The following is a 25773-nucleotide window of genomic DNA, read 5'->3' on the forward strand; positions in this document are numbered from 1 at the left end:
AGAATGAGTGGGAGGGGAAGCAGTTAGAGAAGCGGCGTGAGGCTGCCACGCAGCTTGTGCCAAGGCCAGGCATGTTTGTGGGCACAGGTTCATTCCTGCCGCAAGCAGCTTTTTCCTCAAGCGGAAAGAAGGGTGGAAATGGGGGCAATTAACTCCTGCTGCCGCAGAAGCATAGTTACATAGTCCTGCTGGCCCACAAACTAGTCCTGGCACTCTTCTAGGAACCCCTGAGTTGTTTTTTTCCCCTGTCCTTTGTTGCTGAAAAGCTTTCTTTTTACACAGTCCTACTGGTGAAAAGCACAGAGAATTTTCTTTGCTGCTGCAGTCAGTGCAGTGCCTGCCCGCTGGGGCTTAGCTCCCCCAAGTTGCAGCGAGGGAGCAGGTTGCCAGGATGGTTACCTGGTGACAGCCACTTCCCACAAAAATAAAGGCACTTTTTTAGACAGAGGTCCAGCATGGACACTGTGCCATTCTGTGGGCTAGGATGTGCTCACCTGTGAAGAAATGTATGTATCTTTACACACGTATTTCCTCACAATGGGCTAAAATTGTCACGCATGAAGAAAAATCGTGCAGTCTATGTTCTTCTCTGTTACCTGGTTCTTTAAAGGGTGACATTGCGTCATACATAGCAAGAAAAGTCCTCTAACACCTTGATTTTCTTTGATTGGGAAGTCTTAAATCACGTGGCAGCATCAGTGTTATTTTTGCCTGATGACACCAGTGGCTGGATGCTGCACATTGACCTTCTGTCCTCCCACTAGACTGGCTGCCAAAGCAATGATTTTTTTTTTTTTTCTGGTTGGTTGTCACTTGTTCCTCAGATATTTGATTTGATTGGTTCACCCATTTCAAATCACTGGTGCAATGGGCAACATCTATAGGTTGTTAGACCGCCCAACTCCATTAGGGCAATCGCTGAAGAAGCTAATAGAGTAAGCAAGATCCACTAGCCTCTGAAAATATTAATCCTTATGCTTCTAACAGTGGCCTAAATCCTTTTTTCCTTATTTTTTATTGTGAAGGAGAGATTCTTGCACCACTAGGGCAATGAGAAAGGGCTGATTCATCTGTTCTCGGAAATAGGAAAGCAATTGGCTTCAGGATGGGTTATAGTGATGACCTCGTGATTACATTTTTCAGGATCGCAGGTTTCATCTGACGTGACTCTGCAGGACAGCTTGGCATGCACACATGTTGCTCACTCCAGGATATTTCAAGAGCAATGTGTTTCTCACTTTTAACCTAATGTTCTTTATGGATGTGTGAGGGTGTTTTCTGGACAGACCTGTTCAAAAGCACCCTCTCCTTTTCTTATTTTTACTAGACAGGTGGTTTTACTCTTGTAAGGCTTTCTGTGGGAAGCAGGATGTGCTAGTAAAAGACAAACAGTGCCCTGAAGAAATGCAGTTTACCACAGAGATAAAGGGATAGGCTGTCTACTGTGGATACCAAAAGATCCCTCCCTTCTGTATTTGGATTTCAGCCATCCTTTTGTGATACAATTTCTTGCAGGTAAAACTACCCAACACTTGATCTTACTCAGACAAAGCCAGAGTGGATTATATGGATGACAATGTTTGTATTTAATCTTTATGAACTTTGATCTTCGGCTGTTTTTACTAAGTGAATTCAATTATACTTTGTGGCATACAGCAAGTGTAAATGTATTTCTGGTTTTGTGACATATATAGAGAAGTATGAATGCTAAAAATGCCAACGTACATGCCTTTTTTTTTTTTTTTTTCAAAATTTAATTCCTCAGGCCTAAAGATTATCTTCTAGGAGCTACTGAGCTACTAATTTCTGTTGAAATCTACAACGTTAGGCATTTCATAGCACTGAAAACTTCATCCATAAGAATGTACTATAGTGCAGATTTCATCTGAAAGGTCACAGCATAAAAAGCAGTCATGTACTTTAATCAGATATATTTTAAAGAATAATACTTAGAAATTATCGGTAGTATAAGGAAGTTTGGAAGGAATAAGGCATGTAACTCATTTCACTGTTACTTTATTTCACTTTTGCACTTCAGAAATACCAATTAAAATGTTTTATTAAAATGCTCTAGACAATTACACACTGTCAAAACCACCATTATGCTTAAAAAACAGGAACACTCATCAATTAAAGTTCAGAAACCCACAGAATAATAGGGCCTGACTCTCTTCTCACAGATGCACAAGGACTGTGTGCTGACAGTCCCCAATTCCTACAGCAGAAGCTCACAATGCCTCCTAGAAGGGCTGAAAAACAGCTCTGCAACCTAAAAAAAAGGAACCTGGGGGTCTAGTGGGGAACAAGCCGCACTCAGTAGTCAAGAGCAGAGCAATCAGAGTTTGCTCTTACACTTGGTATTTGCAGAACTCTGCCCTGCCCAGGACAAGCAGCAGCAGGTGGCAGTGACTGACTGACCGAGCTCAGGGAGGGCTTAGTAAGAAGAGTAGGGCACGTCGTACAGGCGGACAGTTATGTTCCCTTGAGTTGGCAAAAATGTTAACCATGCTCCTCTACTCCCCAAGAGTCATTTTATTGATCTCTTTTAGGAAATATCCTTATCTTGCTGGAAAAAAAAATCTGCTCTTTATATCCATAAAATCCAATAAAGGGCATGCTCGGGCTTGACATAAAGCAGAACTCATTTTAAAATATTTGATAACTCTAGTGAACAGAAAGGCCAGTCAAATTGTGGAGTAACAGCAGCCTGTGAGGAGAGATGCATTACACAGAAAGGGTAGTGGGAATAGGCAGGATGTGGGGGACGTTGGCCTTTCAGGATGTGTGTCCTGGCCCTGAAAAGGGACCGAAGCAGCACAGCGGCCCAGTTCTGCTTGCAGAGAAGGTGGGATTATGAGGTTAGAGAGCATTCGGGTGAGTTGTAAGAGAATGGGGGGAATATGCATGAAATGGGATGGTTAAATACAGAATGAATCCCATTAAGAATATATTGTTATAAAGAAAATCTCAACCACTTCAAGTTTCCTTTGCCTCAAAAACCTTTTCCATTGCCACCCACCTACCAAACTAAAAGTTCACCTAGATACTAAAACTGACCTAGAGATTGCTAAAATATATCTGAAAAAAACCTGGATGTTAGGAGGTAATGAAAGATGTGGAAGAGCAGAGCTGCCCATAAGCCGCGTTGCTACACCAGGTTGGCTGTAAACAACGGCATTCATGCATCCAAACACACAGAGAACTTCTTCCTAAGAAAATAAATATTTATGTGTATTTTTAAGTTGCACTGGCAGAGAGGGGGGCAATAATGTGCAAAGCATTTTCCTAGCAGTCCTGCTGCTACTCCAAGCCAGTACTGTACTTCTGTAAACTTGTGCTTTTTGAAAATCCAAGCACCAGAGTTTCTAATCCATTTGTTGAGAAGATTCCTCTGTGTCTCTACTATGTTTTTACTATCAAATGGCTGGCACTGCTTTTTGAAACCTTAAGTTCAGCCCGAAAGGGTTAGCTAGCCTGCTGTTTACTTTCCTGCACAAACTGCCTGCTTTTGCATTGTCATAAGGACTGGAAAGGGGAAGTGCCTCTAATCACACTGGGTGGCTGCGTCTGGGCTTGTTTTCACAAAGCAGCTTGCAAGCAGAACTCTGCCCATAACCTCCACATCTGGCATAGCTACCAACACTCTTTGCTAAACTTGCACAGTGCTCCCAAGTGCTTCCCAACTGCTCTAGTGCTCTCAAGCGCTTCCCAAGTGCTCTATAAATGGTTGCGTTTCCAACCTAGGCTTGCCAGCCAACCACAACTTCCCCCACTCAAGATTTTCTTGACTTGTGAAGACTTCTGCAAGTGAAGGCAGAACTTCATATTAACATTTTACTGAAGCTACCCCAGTCCAGATGGTGATTACTATCCCATTACTTATTACTTTTGCCAACTACTGACTTGAGAAGAGCTACTCAAGTCTAACTTACTGTTTTAAAAGAAAGACTAGAGGAAATACTAGTTTGCAGGGAGGGAAATACGTTCTTTGATCTAACCAGATTCAAATAAGCATTTTATCGCCTGCAAGCCTACTTCCTTTAAATCTCTTGGCGAATTCTCCGAAGTAGCTGTTTCTCCTTTCACTTGATATGTATCTCCCAGTCAGCAACAACACTCAGGGCTAACTGTTCCAGCTTCAACGCAGAAGTCTTCGTATCATACGTGAAAACCACTTCTTTTTCCTTTCCATCTAAAGAGAACAAGACAGTTTACTGTATCCTTTAAGAAGAACCTTTTTTAAACACAATTATGCACAACTCTCTCACTAATTCAGACCGTCCATGCTACTAGCAGGAAAGATTGATTAAAAATAAAATAGTAGTCAAATCTGCCCAGTGTACAGCTAAGAATGCAGCAGGATGGGAGACACTATTTTTTGTCTGCTGGCCTTTCAAACTAGCTTGGCGTACATGAGTTTCCATCTCACTATTGAAGGATTTTTCTGCAGAACTTGATCCTTGTTTCAGTGTAACTTACTCTTCAAGCACCGTGAAAGTCCTGAGCATTGATAGATGCAAACAGAAAGTCCATGTCCATATCATTGCCCATGTGAAGATGTGTGCTTGGAAAGCAGCGAGAGGTGACAGCCCCTCTGCTGATGCCATTGCTTACTCCTACGGGATCCCTCACAACTTCTAGAGATCTCCACAGTCAGGATCTCCAGACTCTGGGGAATGAGCAAGAGAACAGGAGAGCAATTTTGTTTTTTGTCTGCAGATTTCCAGTTTTGGACTAGGCAGATTTTCTAGACCTGACCTGTATTACAGAAAGACCAAATGGTCCTTCATTTTAAATGCTATCTCTGGCCATATGCTCTGCAGGAGATGAACTTAAGTGAACTTATTACTTCTGAGGCACCATTGCTGATGAATCTTTTATCTTATAAAAAAAATATTCTTTCGTTTTGCATATTATTAGTGGTGAGCAACTGTTAACTTCTCTCACTAAATCCTGCCTTTGATACTCAAAAAGTAGCGAGGATGACTGAACAAGAATACTCCCCTTGATGTAATAGATCCATTACAGAGCTGCCTCTTGGCAGCCTCTAATGAACGCCACGAGTACAAGTATTTCAAACAATTGCAGTGAAATGGAACTTTGTTCATTACCCTTTGAATGTGTTGTCACAGACATGGGTTGCTGTCCAAGTCCCAGAATTATCACCTGTTCAAATACACATGTAGTGTGGTATTGTCCCTTTTCATCTGTGCATCTGGAAAAGGAAAATTAGTTCAGATACAGTACTTCTTGTCCAACGACAGGTCAGAATCATACAGAAAAAAAATACAACTTCAGGCTCTCCCTGAAGGTTCCCAGTACCGTTTCTTTTCTCTCTTTACCTTTCTCATGAAACAGATACCATTTTCTCCCATTATCAGCTGATTTTTTTTTTCAAATAGTAGAATTCATAAAAGTAGAGGGGAGAAGAAAAGTTTTCCAAGGCATCTTGTCACTAAAAAAACATAGCTTTAACAACCAGAAAGGTTCTGGGGCTTTGCCAAATGCTAGTGTGAAAATCCCTTTCTGAAAAGGTGCCTAATTTTAACATTTTTCAAACAATATGTTTCAGTTTGTATCATGAGTATCATTCATTTTGAAATTATTTATTTTTAATTAAAATCTCTCTCTGTTTTACAGTCTTGCAAGATAAAAGGATGTGAAGCGTCCTTTACCTACATTATCCAAACTAACCTACAGTTTTGCTATGTGCTGTATTTTGTAGTTTGAGTACCAATTAGTGTGCATTTTTAAAGCCTGAAAGAAAAATACTTGTAAATTCATTATTTATGAACTGAACAGCGTGACAGGCAACAGACCTCACTAGTAAAATTGTGGTGGTGATATATTTGAAATCTCTTTCTTTACAAGTAGCAGATATGGATATTTTTGGCTTTTAACAGTTTCACTCAACTTTTGAAGGGTGTCTTCTTGTGCTTCCTCTCTCATATATTTTAACAAGATATGTGATATATTTGCTGATGATTTTCAGACCATATGTAATGCCATTTATGGTTAGAAAAATGCAAACACTCTAGGTGTTGCCTACTTGTAAACCTCCCACTTTATCATCCGTTGTTTCTCCAATATATTTTATTCTTGCTGATGACTTTCTTTTATTTGAGTAACTCTGTAGAGTAAATCAAAACAATATTACAACAGCACTTGAAATGGTGAGCTGTCTATGTAGACTTATGCAGGGCATCACTTTTCTATGCAGGTTTATAAGGAATTCTGCCTGTTCTGGGTCTATTTAGCAACGGATGAGACTAATCCTTCTATGTTTGCAAGGATGTCTAATGAACTAGAAAAGGCATTTCCAATGGTACTGTGTTGGGTGGCTTTCGTTTGCCGTGGTTGCTGTTACCTGGAAGAGAGAACTTGCTTCTGGAAAGTGAATTTCCGGTGCAGGAACTGCTTCTCGTGTAGGTACTGGAAGGAATGTCCATCATCTAGGTAGAGTTCACCTTTTGCACAGCCCTGTGAAACACACCGAATGGAGTCCAAATTAACCGGGTCTTCTGGGGTTGGTAAGTCTCACTATATGGTAATGTTTTAGAGAGAACACTTTTTCTTTCTTAGCAACTTCAATCTCTGGAAATTCTGATTTTGTAAAGTGATGGGTATGCCAGGTGACACCTCTTTTATTCAAAAGGATAGTGGTGGAAAGTTCTTTTCTAGATTGGAGAGGAATTTCTCCTCCTTCCTCCAGGGAACTAGAGGAAGATATGAATGGTCAGAAAATGTTCTTAGACTGAGGGAGTGAGGTGGGACTCCAGGCAGAGGAATGAGACACACGCACGACTGTGTTGACTGAATAGGCAGCAAGGACCTTAAAAAGGATGGACAGGATGAAAGACAACTTTGTAAAGGAAACTCATCTCAGAGTACCTCTGTGTCCAGGGCCACATGGAGTTCATAAGAAATATCTATCATCCATTCAGTGGATTTTCCAGCTCTGGTCTTCAGAGGTATCACAGTCCCCCCACGCTGGAATACAGGAATCTGCCAATAACATAGAGTAGAAAAGTTCATATAAGCTGATCATAGAATTCATCATACTTACAGATAGAAAAACTACAACTTTTTCTTATCAGACCTCAGAAATAAACTTCTACAGCAAACACATAAGGAAAACCATTCAGCCAGTAATGGTTAACTTGACCAGGGTTAAGGTAATCCTAGTTAACTTCCTGAAAGAGTTCAGGCCAAAGCATCTTGGCTGGGAACAGTCACCCTTACAGTGTCTCACTCCTCTTCTACCAGGGCACATGAGTGCTCCACTCTAAAAACAAAGGATTTGGGGATTTGTGGTGGTGGGGGGGGGCGGGTGGCTTCCTGAGGTACAAGAGCACTTACAGTGTACGTGCACTGGGGTCCTAGGTGCATCTGGCTAAGTGTCTTACTCGAGTGGGTCTGTCACAGCAAAGCCAACAATACTGGATGGCCAAAGGGAGCTTCTCAATTGCTAAGCTTGTTGAAAAACTTATTTTACTTCACGCATTTTGATCAAATATTGCCACCACAGACCAGTAGACTCCTAATGTGGAGACTTTTGATGCTCGGTAGTAGAAAATTGCTCATTTATCTTTTTCTACAGGGTTGTTCTGACTCCATGTTGAAGTTTATCCACACACAAAGTAGCATATTATCTAGAATGCAATAATGTTCAAATCCACTTAGCTGCAATTACTTTATGCAGACATGTCTCTATGAGCATTTTTGAAAAGTTTTGCACTTTATTTTGAAGGAAAAAAAACCCAGTAAACTAACTCATTCTAAATCTGCTGGGGCATTAGTGCAGCTTAGGAGAAATACACACCCAGGATGAGTGTCCCATAATTTCTGTGTCTAGACAGGCCCTGACAGGTCGCTAAGAGGTAGGGCAGGATGTCACTGGAATTCATTTTAACCATAATTTAACCTTCCAGCTGTCTGAGCTCTGCTAGTAGCATCGGTTTTCAGTTTTAGAATGGTTTTGTCTAAAGGTAACACAGACACTTCTCTACAAAAGCTGTTTTATATTACAGTCCTACAGGGAAATTGAAATGTCACTTTTCAGATTTTTGTGTGCTTTACAAAAAAGCCCGTTTTTTTTTTCAGCTCAGTGAAAGTAGTATTCTACAATAAAAGCATACGTTCTCCAGTGTTACTGGGATCTTCAGAGTGCCTGCTGCTTCCATGCGTGTAAATTTCCTGAAATCATACCAAACCTAGGGAAAAAAAAGGAAGAAAAGATTGAGCCCAACACATCTATGAAATGATCTGTTCCCTTTTCAGGGGCAGTTGCTCTTTCACTCCATCTTGTACTCTCACTGACCTTACCAACTTTGAGGTGCAAGGAGTTGCACATACTTTTAAAGTATATTGAGATTCTGAAGAGAAAGAATAAATTGTCATTCCTGAGTCATAAAATTAGGCTGCTGTTTTCTACAGTTTGCATACATCTTAAAGCACAGAGAAGTGCCAAACAATGACATAAGAAAATAACAATAATAAAGACACAGAATAAGCTTATTGATAAGCTACTTTTCTTAGCTTGTTTGGACAGTCTAGTCTCTTCTTCCCTTATTGACATAAGGATTGCTAGTGTCTTTGGCTGCATTAGTACAGTCACAAGGCTTTCACCCTCCACTTTGCTGCTATCTTTCATTTGTCTCTAGAGCTGAATCTCACTTTTCCTTGGGAAATATATCCCAGATTCCTTCCCTTCCTCCACCTCCCAGCTGCTGAAACAAAATGCTTTGTGCAGGAGTGGATCACAGTGCCATCCTGTGGATGAATAACTTGACTTCAGAGAGAAACTGGTCTCTCTACACATCAGTGTTTCCTATGCATGACCTAGGCTACTGAGGCTTGTATTTCTTTGTTGTAATTCCTCTTTCCACAGCTTCCCTCTGGTTTTCTTATGAATGTCCCTTCAAAAATCCCTTTTCTTCCACGCAGAAGTGAAGTTCAACCATAAGAGTAACATGTGAAAGAAAGGAAATGACAATTTATCCTCGTGGGGTTTTTGCCATTGCAAAAGAAGCACTGAGTCTTGAGGCGAAGCTTAAATTAGAGGAGAGGGGAGATCTGTGCAGCGGCTCTTGGAAAAGCAAGAAAGCAAGTCTGCTGTGAGCCAGTGGCGTGAGGTATCAAGATGGAAGTCCAGAGCAGCAGACTATGATGGGTACAGCACAGCTGTTACCACCGTATAACAGAGGCAGCACCACTTAACGGTTATGAGGTGAGGAGCAGGGAGACTGCAGCATAAAATGTTTCTTTGGTTGAACAGCTGAGCAGCTTCTTACTCAACCTCACCTCCTCTGACCCAGGAAGCAGAACACTCACTGACTCAGCCTCTCGCTCAGTGACGGGATGCACCAGCAAAGCATTTCCTGGAAAAAAACACACATAGCCATGAGTGACTGCTGTGATCCTTAAGGCTGCATCTTAACAGAGTGGTAGCTTTGCGCTCTGGGGTTGCCAACCTCCCACATACACTCTGGGGAGTTGCCCAGCCCATGCCAGGAGCTTATGTTTGCTTTCTGTTGGAGATTAACAAACACGTGAAGAGCTGAAGGCTGCTTGGGTGTGTCTGGCACTAGGAGGACGCTGGGCTACGCTTCACACCCTGGAGCACGAAGGCTCTCGTGGGTCCCTCAGTCTGAGATGCATTCTTGGTGTGTGCTTTGCTTGAAAGAAAGAACAAGCTCTTCTAAACAAAAGAGCAGAAGAAGGGACTGCTCCTATCAAACAAATTCTGCTTAAGCATGGGATGGTTACACTTTACTCCCCAAAATACGCTAATGTATACAGACTGCATATTGCAATATCCACTTCGATAAACTTCTCCCCTCCGTGCCTATCTGTGATGCAAACTGAACTTCACGGGCTCTTCTGACGCTCTGCTTCCCTCACTTGGATCTGCTACTCTCTCCTGCCCACCCTGGTCAGACTCGTGCAAGAGAAATAAATGTCCCTTCATTTGAAAGTTACTAGTTGGCACTCTTGAACCTATGGGTGAAAAGAAAGGAAAGGAAAAGAACCCCTTCTGGCCTCATCTTTCTTCTCTCAGAAGCTGAACATGCATCATATAAACACGTTCATCTCCTGAGCTTAATTTCTGAAAGCACTGACTTCAGCAGCCAGATGTATCACAGGAAAAAAACAATCAGCTTTGAATGGCAATTGGTTGCTGCTGTCATTTCTGAAGCAGACTGTGGTCTTGGCTGCTACAGTAAATGAATTTCCATCTTTCAAGTCAAAATAATGGCTGTTTTTTTTAAAAAAAAATGACTAGTGAGACTGACCTCAATTTTTGCATCTCAGATGACTCCTATTTTCAAAGTGCTCACAAGTCATCTGTGACAACCAGGTCTCAAATTATCTTAAATTCTAGACAATGAGGGATCATCTACTTACCCAGCATATACTCATTTTCCACACTGAAAGTGTCTATTTTCTCTGGAAACTCTATCCAGAGAGGCCTGAAGAAAACAAGACAGTGGAATTTAGTTAGTTTCTCTTCTCCCACCAAGCTGTTTAAGGTATTTTCGGGCCCCATTTTCTCCCTCTCTAATGAGGCACAGCTACTAAGGCTTGAAGATTAGGCGAGGTTCTTATCTGTTCCTTGAAGGGCCCATGTTAAGATGAGAATTCCTAATAAAGTGTTGGTTAAGTCAATCCAATATATTTGTGGTTTGGCCTCCTGCAGCCCCACTTTCTTTCCTCCTGCCTTCTTCCTTAGAAACTTTTGCCTCTTCTAGCGAAGGAGAGCTGGAAGAAACTTTCCATCACAGTCTATCAGCAGCTGCTTTGATCAGCTAGTCCCTGAGGGACAGCTCTTCCTGCTCTCAGCAGTTCATTTCTGCTTTTACAGCAGCTGTCTCCTCTTGGCCGCAGACTGAAAAACCTGCACCAAAAGTTCAATTTCAGTCTTTCTCAAAAAAAAAAAAAAATAGTGTAATAACCCTGTAGCTACAGAAAAGGCTTGTACTTTTCAGTTTGAGAATTTATGACAATAATAGCTTGTTCTGACAGAGATAGCGTCTGCAGTCATTCGCTGGGTTTCCTTACAAAGTCTTGCCCACCTGCTCATGCCGAGGCATCCAGTAGTTTATGGCAGCTCTGCTCTTAATTTGCCTGCTCATGAGGCACATTTTCCCCTCCATTTGTCTCAGTAAATAAACTAATACACTTTATTTCTAATTATGTAGCTATTGCAGAAAATTGCACCTAATCTGGGCTTCCTTTAACCTTGTGGGTTAATGTAGGCTTCACTTCCAGAAAGACAAGAAGCCCACACTGAGTGTCAGTGTACACATCAGGGACATGGGCAGCTATCAATGCTCGTACTGTATCTATAATGCAAACCTTATTCACAACTCAGGCCACAACTTCTGTCTTCAGAAAGACCTGGCTTAGCCTTCTTAAACCTTGAGAGATGTATTTGCACAGCAATGAATAAAGACAAAATAGGGTGTAAAAGGACAGGGCTAGAGCAACCTCAGAGACACAGCAATACTAGGGAGATGGGTGATATTCATCTTTTTCTGAAAGGACTGTTAACATTTGATTCCCCTGAGGCACATTTTTAGAGGTCAGAGAACAGCAGAAAGTTCATTTTCCAATTTATTTCTGCTCTACATCATTAGATTTTCTACTAAAGGAACAATAATATGAAATCCTAAAAAGACAAATTATCACGTTAACAATATGAAATAAGCTTTTTATAATAGTAATATTTTAGTAAAAATAAGTATTTTTATAAAAGACCTTTATTATTTTAGGTCAGCAAGTTCAGAATGTGTTAGTACTGTTGAAATGTAGGTTAGAATAATAGATAATATTCCTTCTTATGAGAAATTTAGACACTGCTACTTTAAACATATCTGAGATTGTTTGTGTGCAATGTTTATTGAATCAGTGCATTCCAAGTCTCATCTGAAAAAAAAAAAACATGTAATTTTCCTACAGGCATTCTACTGAGGCTTGCGGAAAGCGAGAAAATATACTTCAGTCATTTCTGTGTTTTTGAATATTTAAACAGTAATCATGAAAGTAAGAGATAGTAGTTTAACTTTCCTCTTCCAAGTGACTTCCTGAAGACAATCACTAAAGCCCCTCAGCAACTTCTTACCTCATAACTGGTTCAGCTGCTGTGTGTGCCCGATAGAAGAGCGTGTAGAGGTAGGGCAGCAGGAGGTAGCGCTCTCTGACGGCTTCCCTGATGAGCTGGGTGTTCTTCTCCCCAAAGAGCCATGGTTCTCGCCGTTTGCTCTCCATGTTAGAATGGCCTCTGAAGAAGGGCTGGTAGGCTCCAGCCTGATACCAGCGAACAAGTAGTTCTGGTTCTGGGTCTCCAATAAACCCTCCCACATCAGCTAGACAGTGTGCAGACCAAAAAAAAAAAAAAAAAAAAAAAAAACACATTTTTGCAAACGTTAGCGGAGAAGAGAGCAGGGTTGTTGGCTTCTGAAACCTTTCCGTGAAACTGTCTGGAAATACGCTGGTGTGTCGGAGCTTTTCACCATCTTTGTTGAAACCTATCTGGGGATACAAAGTTGGTGGAACTGGTGGTCTATTCAGATTGAGGAACTACAGATGAACACCTTACCTCCACAGAATGAAATCCCTGCTATGCTGAGAGTAAGCAGCATCGGAATGGAGATTTTCAAGTATTCCCACTCTGCTTTGTTGTCTCCAGTCCACACTGCACCTGAAAACAACCATTTCCAGGATTACAGAATGAAGCTGTGTGTACAGTTCAGCTTATGTTTGCTGTTAAGGGAAAAAAAATGGTGAACTGCTGTTCATTTCAACTGTTTTACCTCATGCAACATGCTCCTGAAATATCCGATAAAAGCTGGTGGTGATGTGTCACCAGACACAGGTTGTTATCCTGCTTTTAATTTGCACACATTCTGCCAACCTTTCCTGAGATTTTGAATGAGTTGCATGCTTATGAGCTAGCCCTTTCAACTCTTTCTTGCACAGTTTCTGTCCTCTTATGTATTTAACTACTCGATAGCCAGCTTCACAAAACAAAGCACTAGAGAAAGCTAATTCTGGCTTACCATACTTTTGTGATCCAGCAAAGAAAGATCGGGTGAGGACAAATGGTCTCTCTTTTCCCAAAGAACGTTTGATGAGTCCATCTGCAGTTGCCATTTGCTGAAAATCATGAGGATAAATGTCAGGGAGATAAACTCTCTAGTTAGGTTATACACTGCCTTTTTTTTCCCTTCCAAGGCAGGAAAAATAAGAAATATGTATCCACAAATAATAGGTATTATTAAAGGTACACATTCTTACTAGGATATATTTGAGCAAAATAAATTACTAGCTACAGCTAAATAGCTACAGTTAATGTCATTATACTGTCACAGCAGAGAAGGACTGAACATTGTTGTGCTGTCTTGTGCTCAGTCACAGACAGTGTATTTCAAATGGAGCAGTACTAGCACAACAGACTCTCAACCTCTGACGGAGACTGCACAGCACTACTCGTGCATGAATACAACTCTCACCGCACCAGAAGTACAAGGTATGAGGCAAACTGTCCCCAGCCCCTTTACCTGGTAGAACCCGTAGAGGTTGTGAACCTCGCGGTGCTCCCAGCTGCTGTAGTGCACAGCGTCCTTCTGCATTGTTAGCTCTGCCCCTCTGAAGACTGAAGGCTCGTTCATGTCATTCCACACAAAGAGGATATCAGTTGACCCCTGTAACACACAGTGGCAAATAGGATATAACAAACTTGCTGCCACGATGCACCATGTTCATCTCTAGTGGGTGGCAGGCCAGCCTGGGCTATGAGTAGAAACAGCAGCAGGACATGGTAATTACTCTCCTGTGGCCACTTGGGAGGAATGACTGGCAGCTTTTGTCTCTCTTGGTGGACCTTCAGTCAAGGATGGCAGCCCCCAAAATCATTTCATTTTTTGCAGTTCTCACAAAGCTGACCAAAGCTGCCTGATATTCCTGCCTTCTGATGAGGGTGAAAAGGCAGGGAAGATCAAAAGAGAAGTATTAGAACAGCATGAGGAAAAATCAGAAAAGCCCAGAAGAGGAAAAAAGGACAGGAAAAGCAGTGTGGGAAATGCCAGCTTACACAGCAGGGAGTGATTTTTAACTCCCCCTACCACAATGCAGGACTTCAATGCAGGGAAGAAAATTGGAGGTTTCTGGCAGTGTTCAGGCAGGCATTTTCAGGAGTGGGTGGTAATGCTGGGAGGTAGATGAGAATGGAAGGAAGGTTAAAGTGATGTGACTGGGATGACTGCAATCTTCTCTCCAATCCCTCAGAGAATTCATTTCAGAGGTCACTGAGATGGGAATAGCTAGAAAATCTTTCACATTCCTTAATCCCACTTCACTTCCTGTGTACTGTCAAGGTAGAAAAAAATGGATATGGGGCAGCTGTGCTGGATGATGAATTGCTAAAGTGCCTCTACTCTGCCCATTATGCTGCTACAACTAGGTGAACCATTTCAACGGTGGAGTATGGGTCAAAACTTTCTTAGTGTAGACAAGGCCATGGAAAAAATCCTATGTAGTACTTTAACTTATCAAGGTACAGTGGTATTATTGTCCTGGAGAAGAAAGTAAAAGCCAAGGACTTGTTTAGCCCATAGTTTATCTTCTCTCTTTCTCGCTTTTCCCCATTTTAAGACTTTCTGGGATGTTTAGATCCGTACAAATCAGTACAAACCTTGTATGTTTTGAAGGCAAATTGATCCGCATACCATTTTCGTACTTCAGGATTGGTGAAATCCAGATAACAAGAAGAACCTGCACATTCAGGATATCCCAATTACTGACCTGATCTTAAAAATGTGCCTTGTCTTTGCATCTAAATACAGAGAGGCAGCAATGCTGTGTGTACTACTGTTTCTGTGACAAAAGCTCAGGAACAAATTGTAAGCTGACATGTAAGTCAGTATGCCCTTGACCATGCTCAGCACACAAACACAGACTCTGGAAGTCTGAAGCTCAGCACAGTTTAGGGATGTTTGACAGCACTTTGAAGTATGCTCAGACATGAAGCAGGGAGCCAAGGAGAAGAAGAAGCCTTTGTGTTCTGATCTCAGAAAGGAAAGTGCCACTCAGAAGCTGAATAACTATGTCCTGAGCCTCATGAGACAGCTGCAGTTGCAGTTCTATGCTTATACACAGGCACATGCAGATTAAAGTAGTAAAATGTAAACACTGTCATACTACTGGAGGTTGTAGTATATCCTTGACTTTTTCCATTTTCTTTGTCATTCCTTTGCTGTGACTGCATGCTTCGTGGGACAACCTCCTTTGTAAAGCACTTTGAGATCTCCTCATGAAAAATAACATATAGAATCACTGTATAATCACTCAATCAAAGACATATCATGAGTATCATGGTTTGTTTAACTTCATCCAGCTTATATCTGTTGCGTTCACTACAACAAACTATACTTGATCTGCATTACCCAGGATGAGCTGGGGAGGATGTACAGCTGTTCTGCTCAACCAACCCAATTTTCCTAGTTCTAGACACGGTGGTTATGTGCAGAGCCAACAGATTTTTAGTTGAAATGGTTAGCATACAAAAGCCAAAGGAGCCACAAGGTGTGCATGGATTGTAAGAAATTAATTCTACTTGCTTGGGTCCTGATTAAAATATTCTGCAAGACTTATACAATAAACAGCTTGAAATGCAGAAACAGAAGGACTCTTACCTGGCCAACAGATGCCCTCAAAATCTTGTCCATTTCTGTCTTTCACAAAATACCCCTTGTCTTTACCCTGTGAATATAGGGCATACTTGGGATCAACTTTAATGTGGGGATCTACAATGACGACAAGCTGCCAAGGTAAGAAAAAGAAATGCATGATTAGCATCAGCTCTACTGAGTACTCCAGTAGGAGTTCACATCCGCTAAAAAGGAGACAAAGAGTTCATTTTGGGTAAAGGAGGTAGCTCTGTCACTAATTTTAGAAAGCAGTTACCAGTGTTTGTGTGCTGTGTGTATGTATATATGGTGCTGTACTTATGCAAAACAGATGAATTTGCAAGGAGATGAATTAATGCCTAGCCCTCTAAAATAAGGGCCAACCGCACATCGTTTCAGAGGAAAGCAAGTACCCCAGACCCCTAAAAACTGTATTTAATTCACTCTTATATTCTGTGGATGGGAAAATATACTTATTTCTCACTTGAGTAGTGATGTGTCTGACAGACCATTTGCCTCAAGATTTTTACTATCTTAGTTTGTATAACATACACAGTAACAGTTTCTAAAAAAACAAACAAAAAAAAACCATGCAAGTACTGTATTTTGCACTGTTATCTTCTGCTGCTATTAACTGCTCTGCTATAAGGTTGAAGACTATAGAACTCAAATGCTATTGCAACAGTTCTCTGAGCATTGGTTTTTGGCCAAAGCATTTAACTATTCAGCCATTTTACAACTTTTAGATTTTAAACGCGTACATTTCATATCTCTGTAATTCTAGAAAAAAGATGTTAAGCTAAGAGAAAGGTCTATGGTAATAAATCCTATCAACATAAAGGGCAAATCCCAATTAATACAAGCAGGAAGTAAAAAATATTTTTAATAAAGCGAGAAGCTGAAGCAAGGTTAACAATTGCTAGTGGGGAGAGTTCACAATGTTAAGCAGGAGGATTTTCAGCTATGTATCCAGGACAGGACAGGGCTGCTTTTGTAAGATGCAGTTTCACACATGTTAAGCCTCTCCTGATGGTCAGAGTATAGAACAAACTACTGAATAATATAATGGCATAAGGAGTTGGATTAAATGAAATATCTTGCATACTGGAATCATCACAGACTGCAACACAATCTAATTTATCCTGCTGCAGTTAAACTGCTTATAGTATTTGAACTACCTTGCTTAAAGCTAGCTTGAGTATCTTCACACTACAAGGAAATACTCCCTTCCTTCCTGCTTTTTTATTTACCTTGCGTTTTTTCTTCCTGAGAAGTTCCTGCATCCTTTTGGGGTTCTGGAATTTTTTCTTGTCCCAGGTGAAATACCTCTTCCCATCCGTGTGCTCGATGTCCAGCCATATCACGTCATAAGGAATGTCATGTTCATCAAAGCCAGCATCTACTGCCTTGACATCTTGCTCATCCTCATAATTCCAGCGGCACTGATGGTAGCCCAGAGAAAAGAGGGGAGGTAGGGCTTGAGTGCCTAGGAAGAATGTATGAATAAAGATAATAGTGTTAATGCCCTTCAGGATTATATCCAGTCTCTGAAATTCTAAAGTTAACTGGAGAGCCATGATTAATACGTAATCTGTCTACAGCAGGGGAACGGCTGGTCTAAATTTGGGTCTAGGCAACGTTTTCTGCACTCAAGTGACTAAATCCTAGAAATAAGCTCATAACAAACATTAGAACAGGGGCAATGGCCTGACACGGCAGAGAGGATTCTGAAGATAACGTAAAGGTGTCTTGATCATGACCAGGAGCTCTAATCCGCAGTGTTTCCTCTACTCTTCCAATAGAGCAGTTTCAGAATCGTTATGCTGGCTTCTCAGTTAGAAATCTGTCCAGCTGCAGATGCTATGAAAACCAGGCTGAAAGGCTATTTTCACAAAGCTTTGCTGTGCAAACTGCAATTTCAGAACAACCGATCTACTGCACATGATGGAGTAGGCAAACATTAAACCACTCCTCCGTTCCTCACAGAATTTCTTCAATGAATGTGCCGTGTTCTCTCTTCAATTACATGAGCTACTACCTGTCAGTTGTGCAAACTGTGTGAAGACATCAAAAGCAGTGGGTCCCATCAGCAGGAACACATCAATGATCCCACTCTCCGACATCCAGCGCACATCGGTTCGAGGCACCACCCGCTGCTTAGCAGTCTCTGCAGTGGATCTGGAGGGCACATGCTTTGAAGGGAACCAAATTAAAGCTGAATCTCTCTATCAAAGGTTTGTTCAATCAAGATACAGAGCAAAGGAGGAAACTCAGGAAGTTCTATCAGGAACCCATATTATACTTCAAGTTTATTATATATCCTTTACAAATCCTTTGTCTTATCTAATGCATATTTAAAATGCAGATTTATAGTTAATTAAAAAAGTGATAGAGGAACACAGTAAATAAAATCTTTTCTGTAACTTGTTTAAAAACTGTGTATTGTCTGCCTAGGCTTTAAAATCTTTCAGGAGCAATAGAGAAAATGAATAATTTTAATAATATAATTGATTATTAGAATAAAGCAGGTATTTCATTTTAGCAGATTTCATGTATTTGTACTTCAGGAAGTAAATTCATCTCCTAAATTCTTTATGTTTCTTGAAAGTCAATTGCATTCCACAGAAAAAATGAGCCTGTTGAGGAGGAATGAGTGGGAATGCCGAGAATTAAAAATTAAAAAAAAAATCCTCGTACCAAAAGATAATCAAGATTTTTCTTAGCCTTTTTTTTTTCTGCCCGCTACATCCACTTGTACAGGCTTTCCTGCTCTACTGTTGCATATTTCCTCTCTGCTTCCTCTTGTACACCTGTTAAGATACAGAACCTATAAATTGCCATTTGAAATAATTCATTGTGTTCTTTTCAGAGGCTTAACAAAATAAATGTAGCAGTAACTCAGAAGATATTGACCATACTTCGTTGGGAGGAAAAATATTTCTCTTCAAAGATGCTGGCACACTCTTGTATCTCTGCCCTGGAGTGCTCTCTTTTTACTACTCAATTTTGTGGGCTATGGGCAACTCTCACCTCAGCTGCTGCCTTTGTGCTAATGTCCACCAGCGTTTCTGATGAGTTCAGCCAGAAGATTCCAGAAGTTCTGTTGGGCTTGTGGGCTAAGAGAAAGGGTACTGAGCCATAAATGCCTATTTTGTCATGTATCTTGTGGCCAAAGATATCCAAATTGTAAAGCCGGTAGGCATCACCATCACTGGAACATACAAAGAGATGAGTTAGGTGCAAGCATCCTGCACGAGGCCAATCTTAGGTTTAGTTCTGCCAAACTCAGTGAACATTCTGCATTGTGGTCTATTGTTTGTCACCTCTTTACCTGGTGTTTTTGAGAAGGAGTGTTTCTGTATGTTGTGGTATTCCATAAACATGCTCAAATCCATGTAAAGAGAAGTCCACACCTACAGAACTAGGGCCTATGGAAATCAGAAAAGACTAATTAAATTTAAAGACAAGATCACAAAGTTGCATTCTCAGGTGTAGATGAAAGCAACAGAGCAGAATATTTTAACTATAATGGAAAACAATAGTAATTTAAAAAAATTTACTAAGCAGCTGTTTCACCTTTCCTTCATTATTACTTATCTACTGTACTTCTTATCTGCTTAAGGAGATAAAATGAATTAGTTTAATGAAACAAACAAAAAAAACCCCAAAAAAACATGTAATTGTGGTCATTTATTTATTGTGTATTAAAACTGCTTAAAATTATCTTCAGGCTCTATCCCACAATCTACAAGCTGAGCTGTGCTGCACAGTGGTACAGTTGGATGGTTGTTAGATTCAGTTGTCTGTTTTCTAATGCTCATCTCTTCAGGCTCAGCCAGAGGAGTAAAACACACAGTTGCCTCTGCCAGAAATCATCCTGTCACATGTCTGAATCGAGAGCAACTTCTGGCAGGTGTATACACAGTTATACACAAAGCAGTAAATCTGTTTTCAAAACGAGACCGAGACTTACCATGGGCTTTGATGTCTAAAAAACTGCCGAATTTCTCTTGCCAGAGACCTAGGTCCTCTTGTTTCCCCTACATGAACAAAAATATATAATCCTAGGAAATGCAACTACTCAGGTCATATACTTCTAAGAAAAACATCCTTATTCAAATTAACTGATTATTTATCAGATATAGTTAGTATATATGAATCAAAAATGCTATTTGGGTTCTGCTGCATGAATGTTACGCTGAAGAACTGTCATGCTACTGGAGGAAAAGTGTGTTCTGCTACAGCAGAGGAGGCAGAAAAGTAATAACTGAGCTCCTGAACTCTGAACATACTTATGAAATTCAATGTAATTTATCAATAGAGATGTTGGTTTTTCTTTGTATAGATTTTTTGTGTGATTTTAACTCCCTCCCAAAACAGTCGCCAAACAAATTAGCTCTGTAGGCTCTCCAGAGTCCTGTTTGCATGACTGATACTTTTAGCCTCCCTCAAAATTTAAACTTTGTGCCTTGCTATTCATTGTCCTTAAATTTCAACTTTTTGCAATACCTTTTCTATTGGTCTTTTCTAATTTTATTCCAGAGTAAGTGGACATGGCCTGGCCAGCAGTGCGACTGCCCCAGAGCAAGCACACTCTGTGGCAGAGTTCATATGTTAGATGTGCTGCAGGCAGAGCAGTACCTGCCATTTACAACAGCACGGCAGAGTAACAGCCACCTGCTCAACAGGAGACTAAAATTGCATCGTGGGCATAACACAGGCCACAGAGAAAAATGGTATATGTCTTTAGGCATTGCCAGGGCTATATCTTTTTTCACAGAGAATCTTACAGTAGTAGTAAGCATGCACGTATGTGGAATGTATCTTTGGACTAGGTATGAAACAGTTCTCTTTCAAATCATCCTTGCAAGGAAAATTTGAAAATGAGAAACTATCACTATGAAGCTCCCTGTTATGCATCTGCTTCAAATTAAGAGGCAGAGACTAAGAAGAAAACAAAAATCTAACTAAGAGCTAGATCTACCTGATGCTTTCAATAGCCTTTGCTACACAAATTCAGTTATGAATTTGGCAAAATATCTCAATCTGGAATACCAGGTCCCCTTTGAAAGTCACTGAAGAAAATGATTAGACTAAGAAAAAATTACATTCACCTTTCCTATGAAAGGATGGCTAGAAAGACCACATCACACTGTAATAAGGTCCAGTAACAGAGAGAAAAAGAAAAAGAAAAAGCACATTGCAATCTGGGGTCATGATGAAGATGAAGTCATTGCTATCTGTTGCATTTTAGTGTGGCTAGCCTTCAGTTTGGCTGTTCTTAAGTACACTACCAGAAGAAATCATGAATAGGTCATGCTAATAAATTAAGTTTCTCTTCTATAAAATATTAATGCCATAATCACAGAGTAAGTATAGGTTACCTTAGAGGAGTCACTTGCTGCCTTTTCTTTGTTTTCTGCTGTAGTTTTTCTAGTGAACACAAATATATAGAAACAAACATTTTACTGACAATGTAAGCGGAGATTTCAAGCAGAAAATTCACAAAGCATTATGCATTGCCTTATACATTCTACAGCAGTTTTGGTGACTGTTTTGAAAACTAGTATCATAGTTGAGAGCTCTAACTATCAAATTCTAAGAATCAAATTTTAATAGTAAATGTAAAAGAGATGCCAGATTTCAAGGTGTGAGGGCTTCCACTACAGAAATAGCAATTTCATAGAACTGTACATCTACAAAGATTCTATACCTATCACTGGGAGGTGGTTGTAGGTGCTCAAAATATAACAACCCATTGGAATTCATGCTCAGAACAATCTCATCCTTGAACTGTAGCTCAATATGGAAGGGGTTTGCCGTGACTTGAAGCTGGTACTCCTCATTAACACTCTTCAGCATCAATATACCTGCTTCTTTATGGGATATAGAGAGCCTGCAATTGAAAATCAATGACAGTTTTATATGAACCAGCAACACATGAGATTACTGTAGCTAAATATCAATTCAAAACAAAATATGGGCTGAGAATATCTGCATATATTACAAAAAAACAAGGCTCATGTTGAGGTGAACACCCCCAAAATACATGCCATGCTCAGGCTCCATTGCAGTAAGTGGCTACAAAAATGCCTTAAACATTTTCCAAAGTTTGCATTCCTTTTACATTGACAGATAGTGCTTTAGATAAAATTATGCATCGTAACTGGTAAGCTATTTCTTCCTAGGACAAATAGCCTAGTTTCTAATGTACAGGAATATACTTTCTCCTTTGTAGTTGACATGAATTTTGAAAGCAATCACATGCATCACATGCATTTTTTTCTCTTTGTAACTTATTGATATTGTAGAGAGAAAACTCTAAGTTCAGCACAAATGAGAGGGAAGAAAACACATCTTCGAAATGCAGCTGTGTAAAGTACTGATATAAATCAGTTATATCATTACATATCAGGTTAAATCATCTCTCATCACTTACCTCTGGGTGGTAGGTTCCCTTATGAGAACATCAGGAACTTCGTACCTTGCCCTGAGAGGAGCTGCCTCATTAATTTTAAGCCTGAAAATGTTGCCCTCTATTTCACAAATTTCTACTTGTAGAAGAATCTGGAAGCAAACAGGTACACCGACAATGATAAAATGACCGATTTACTTTTCAACTCGAAGTCATCAGACCTTTACTGTCTGAAAACAAAAGCATGTCTGCTTTCTTATTTAATGCATGTTAGTATTGCAGCATAATGATCATCAGTCATCTGAATTTACAGAAGTTACCTCTTTTTTCTTTCATCTCTTTTCTGAATACCTTAAAGCTTCGGCAAAAAGAGGCTTTTTTTTTTTTTCTGTGCTGACTGCAAAAAGGTGAGGATCACCAAGAGGGACAGAAAATAAATTCATGCAGTTTCTGCCCTGTGACAGCAAGAGCATGGAATGGGAGTGCTCTAATTCCAAACTCCAACAATCCAAGGCAAATTGTGTCATCCTTTTCCTAGCTAGCTGCTACACTTCCTTTAGAGAAAGGGAAGACATTCCTCTTATCAGCGCACCTATTCTCCCCTAAAGCTGTTTTTGCAAACACAGGAATATGCAGGCATGGTTAGTGCTAAAAACCAGGTGTTTGTATTCCATGAAGCAAACAGAATTTACTATTTTGGAATAGCGGAGAGAAGATATCTTTATGCTGCTACTTAGCATCATATCATAAACACCTACCACTAGTGGACCTTAAGACCTCAAGTATTATCAGACCTGTTGATAATAATCACTATTTCCAGAAACTTTCTTATAAAAGGTGAGACCTAACAAAATGCAGTGCTTAGGCTCTCTTATGAGGTGATAAGTGTAAATACTTTCATATGAAGGTGAGATCTCACCTTACTGTCCTCATGAATAATATGGAATTTCACATTGTCATCACTTAATGTGACTGAATCCAACAATGCTTTATATGAGGATTTTCCAGACTGTAGAAGTTTCTGACGCCTGTCAAGACAGAAAAGTAATTTTGATCTCCCTAATTGTTGTGGCTTAAATCACACATTGGGATAAAATACCAGATTGGATTTTTTTTTAATGACTCTATCTCAAATACTAGTACTATCAGTACTCCAAGAAAAAGGGGAAAAAGAGGTATATGGTTCTGAACACCCACACTTATGAATGAATGATAAGTAAAACAGAAGGTTTAGCCACTGACCACCTTATGCATTGTTTTTTTTTAATTCTTAAACAGTAACAAACAGTAACAGGTTTAATTCAAGTGACCGGCTAAATACTAAATTGTCCAGTTACATTCTGTTTCTTTCTAGGACTCCAGAAATTTCAGCTGAATAAACTACTTTCATTCATTTGCTACTGCCTGGTTTGCAGCACCCTCATGAACAGTATCTACATTCTGTGGTGATGATGGAACTTGTGTTTGTAGTTTGCAACTGCCCAGATGTGCACTCCAGTATATTCCTCTTCAAAACACACTCTGGAGACTACAGACCCAAAAAAGTCCCTTGTTTTGCCTCACCTACTGATGGGCCTGTCCGAATAAAAGCAGGAACTAAAAAGGGAGAATCAGCAAAGACTGGATGGGCTGCTACAAGTTTGATTGCAACTTTAAGCCCTGATGATGTTTTTAAAACAAGAGTTCCAGAAAAAAGGCTTTCGCAACTGTTTTGAGGATGCTTCTTGCATAGCCAAGATTTTATGAACTTTTCACATGCATCTGAGAACCTTAAAGGAAAGCTTCTTCATTGGTAAATTGACTCTGTTTCCTTCAAAACATAAATTGCACAAATGCGGGCAGAGAGATACAGGATTAAAAAAAAATCCAATGCTTGTCAACAGTGGAAAGTTCCTGATGAGAAATCAGTTATTACATTAAAATGGTGACAGAATGAGAGATGGGTGACATGAAAAGAGGAAGGGACTCCTGCTCCCACTAGCAAAATGGTATTTTTGGCTTTTGAATGTAATTTTAGGTTGGATACTGAACTTTGGACAAAATACTTCCTCAACCATAGTGTAAGCTTGTAAGTTATTGTCACAAAGTGTTGAGATCAAATGACAACAATTTTGAAAGACTATTTCTCTTGAGATTTCTATCATTTTGAAAATTAAAAGTCAGGCAAATATGTGCATTTTGTTTCTATGTCAAATTAAAATACTGCAGCGGATTTGTCAGATGAGAGAACTGACAGTTTTAGGAATTTTAAGAGGTTTTGGATGCTGCATGTTTAGAAGCAAGTGAAATACTGACTTTGAAAGGTGCATCCTGAAAGTAGCAGACTTGATTAAAATTAATATGCAACTTTTTTATTTATTTTAAATCTACACTGCAATCCTTCCCCTTACCTGTAAAAAGCAATCTGGTTGCACTCCTTAAACTTGCTTTTGTCCACAGCCTCATCCTGGACACTAGAAAGAGCAGAGAATGACAATGTTTAAATGTGTTCAGCAGTTGCCTGTTGAATGATTAGATGGTGGAAGCCCTGTTCGAAAGTGGTGAGAACTAAGGACAGTATAGACAGCTCTGGCATACGAACTACTTTTTGAATATGTGAATAATTCTTATAGATTTAGCTCAGAAGTAATCCATTTTTTTTTCTAAACTTAGAGATTTTGGGCAAACAGTTGAATGCGTGATTAACAGATGAACTTCTGTGCAGGTGACTTCTTGGAGCCTTGTGTTTCGACTCCAGTTTTCTTTCTGGAGTCCTTCCAGTTAAATATTCAATTCTGGTAAGTGGAATGGAGAATGGGCAAGGCTGACAAAGAGCAGCAGCTCCACTTCCACCTTGTGTACCTGCAGCAGGACCAGGAGGCAGGGAGGCTGCTTGGTGGGCCTCTAGATTTGCACTGTTCATTTTTGGCTTGCCTTAAAAAAAAGGGCTGCCGGCAGAGTCCAACAACGAAACACTTCTCGTAGCGCCCCGAGCTCAGGCCCATGTGGAGGAGCACAGGGTTCTCAGCCCTGCGGATGAAAGCTGTCACGTACCAAGCACTTAGTACTCACATACGTGCAGCAGGTGAAACTGCCCGTGGCAGTCACGGAAGCGCGACCTCAGTCACTTCGACCCAGCGTTAACACATCCCTTTTATTGCGGAGAGCCGACGGCAACCCTAGATTTGAGCAGTTTCGCTCTGCTTTCTCACACCGCGCTGCGGCTGGGGAGACGCACGCACCCGTGCGCTTTGCACCGGCTCTCCGCAATCCTGCGGCCGCATCTGACACCTCGCTGCGCCCCTGGAGGCTTTCGCCCTGGCAGGAAACAGTGTCTTTATTTTTAACCACCAGCCTCTGCAGCAAGGCCGAGCCGAGGAAGAAAACTCGCTCTGAGGGCAGAACACTCCAGCTCTTCCACTGCAGCAGGGCAACGCACGTCCCGGTCCCCACAGCGAGCTGCCCGCCCCGCCGTCCCGCCGCCCGCTCCTGCGGGAGCCATTCCTGCTCCGGGAAACCCCGCGGGAGCGCCCGGCCACCCGCCGCGCAGCCCCCGGCCGCCATTTCCTGCGCCCGCCGCCGCCGCCGCGGGGCGTTACCTGACGCGCTCCTGCGCGGCCGCCTCCATGGCGGGGCCGGGCGGGCACGGGCGGGCGGAGCGGCCTGCGCGGGGCGGGGGCCGGCGGCTCC

The 25773-nt window shown here is 40.9% G+C and overlaps 1 protein-coding gene across 1 annotated transcript; it reads right to left on the bottom strand.

Annotated features, from left to right (window-relative positions):
• Window positions 1-3802: 3802 nt before the first annotated feature.
• GANC (glucosidase alpha, neutral C) lies at window positions 3803-25647 on the bottom strand. The gene is made up of 24 exons (XM_088520414.1): window positions 25212-25647; window positions 24495-24557; window positions 23024-23163; window positions 22129-22256; window positions 21403-21585; window positions 21074-21122; window positions 19663-19729; window positions 19021-19117; window positions 18720-18900; window positions 17728-17881; window positions 16940-17175; window positions 15696-15822; window positions 14696-14775; window positions 13563-13706; window positions 13062-13158; window positions 12602-12703; window positions 12125-12368; window positions 10408-10472; window positions 9304-9380; window positions 8139-8213; window positions 6892-7005; window positions 6368-6480; window positions 5112-5215; window positions 3803-4192 (listed from the first exon to the last, which is right to left on the bottom strand). The coding sequence occupies exons 1-24, from the start codon at window positions 25645-25647 to the stop codon at window positions 4083-4085; spliced, it is 3186 nt and encodes a 1061-aa protein (XP_088376540.1). The 3' UTR covers window positions 3803-4082.
• Between the last annotated feature and the right edge of the window lie 126 nt (window positions 25648-25773).

This window comes from Tinamus guttatus, unplaced genomic scaffold, assembly GCF_059628265.1.
Source record: "Tinamus guttatus ecotype Peru unplaced genomic scaffold, ASM5962826v1 Tinamus_guttatus_pri_ptg000089l, whole genome shotgun sequence".
Classification (NCBI taxonomy): Eukaryota; Metazoa; Chordata; class Aves; order Tinamiformes; family Tinamidae; genus Tinamus; species Tinamus guttatus.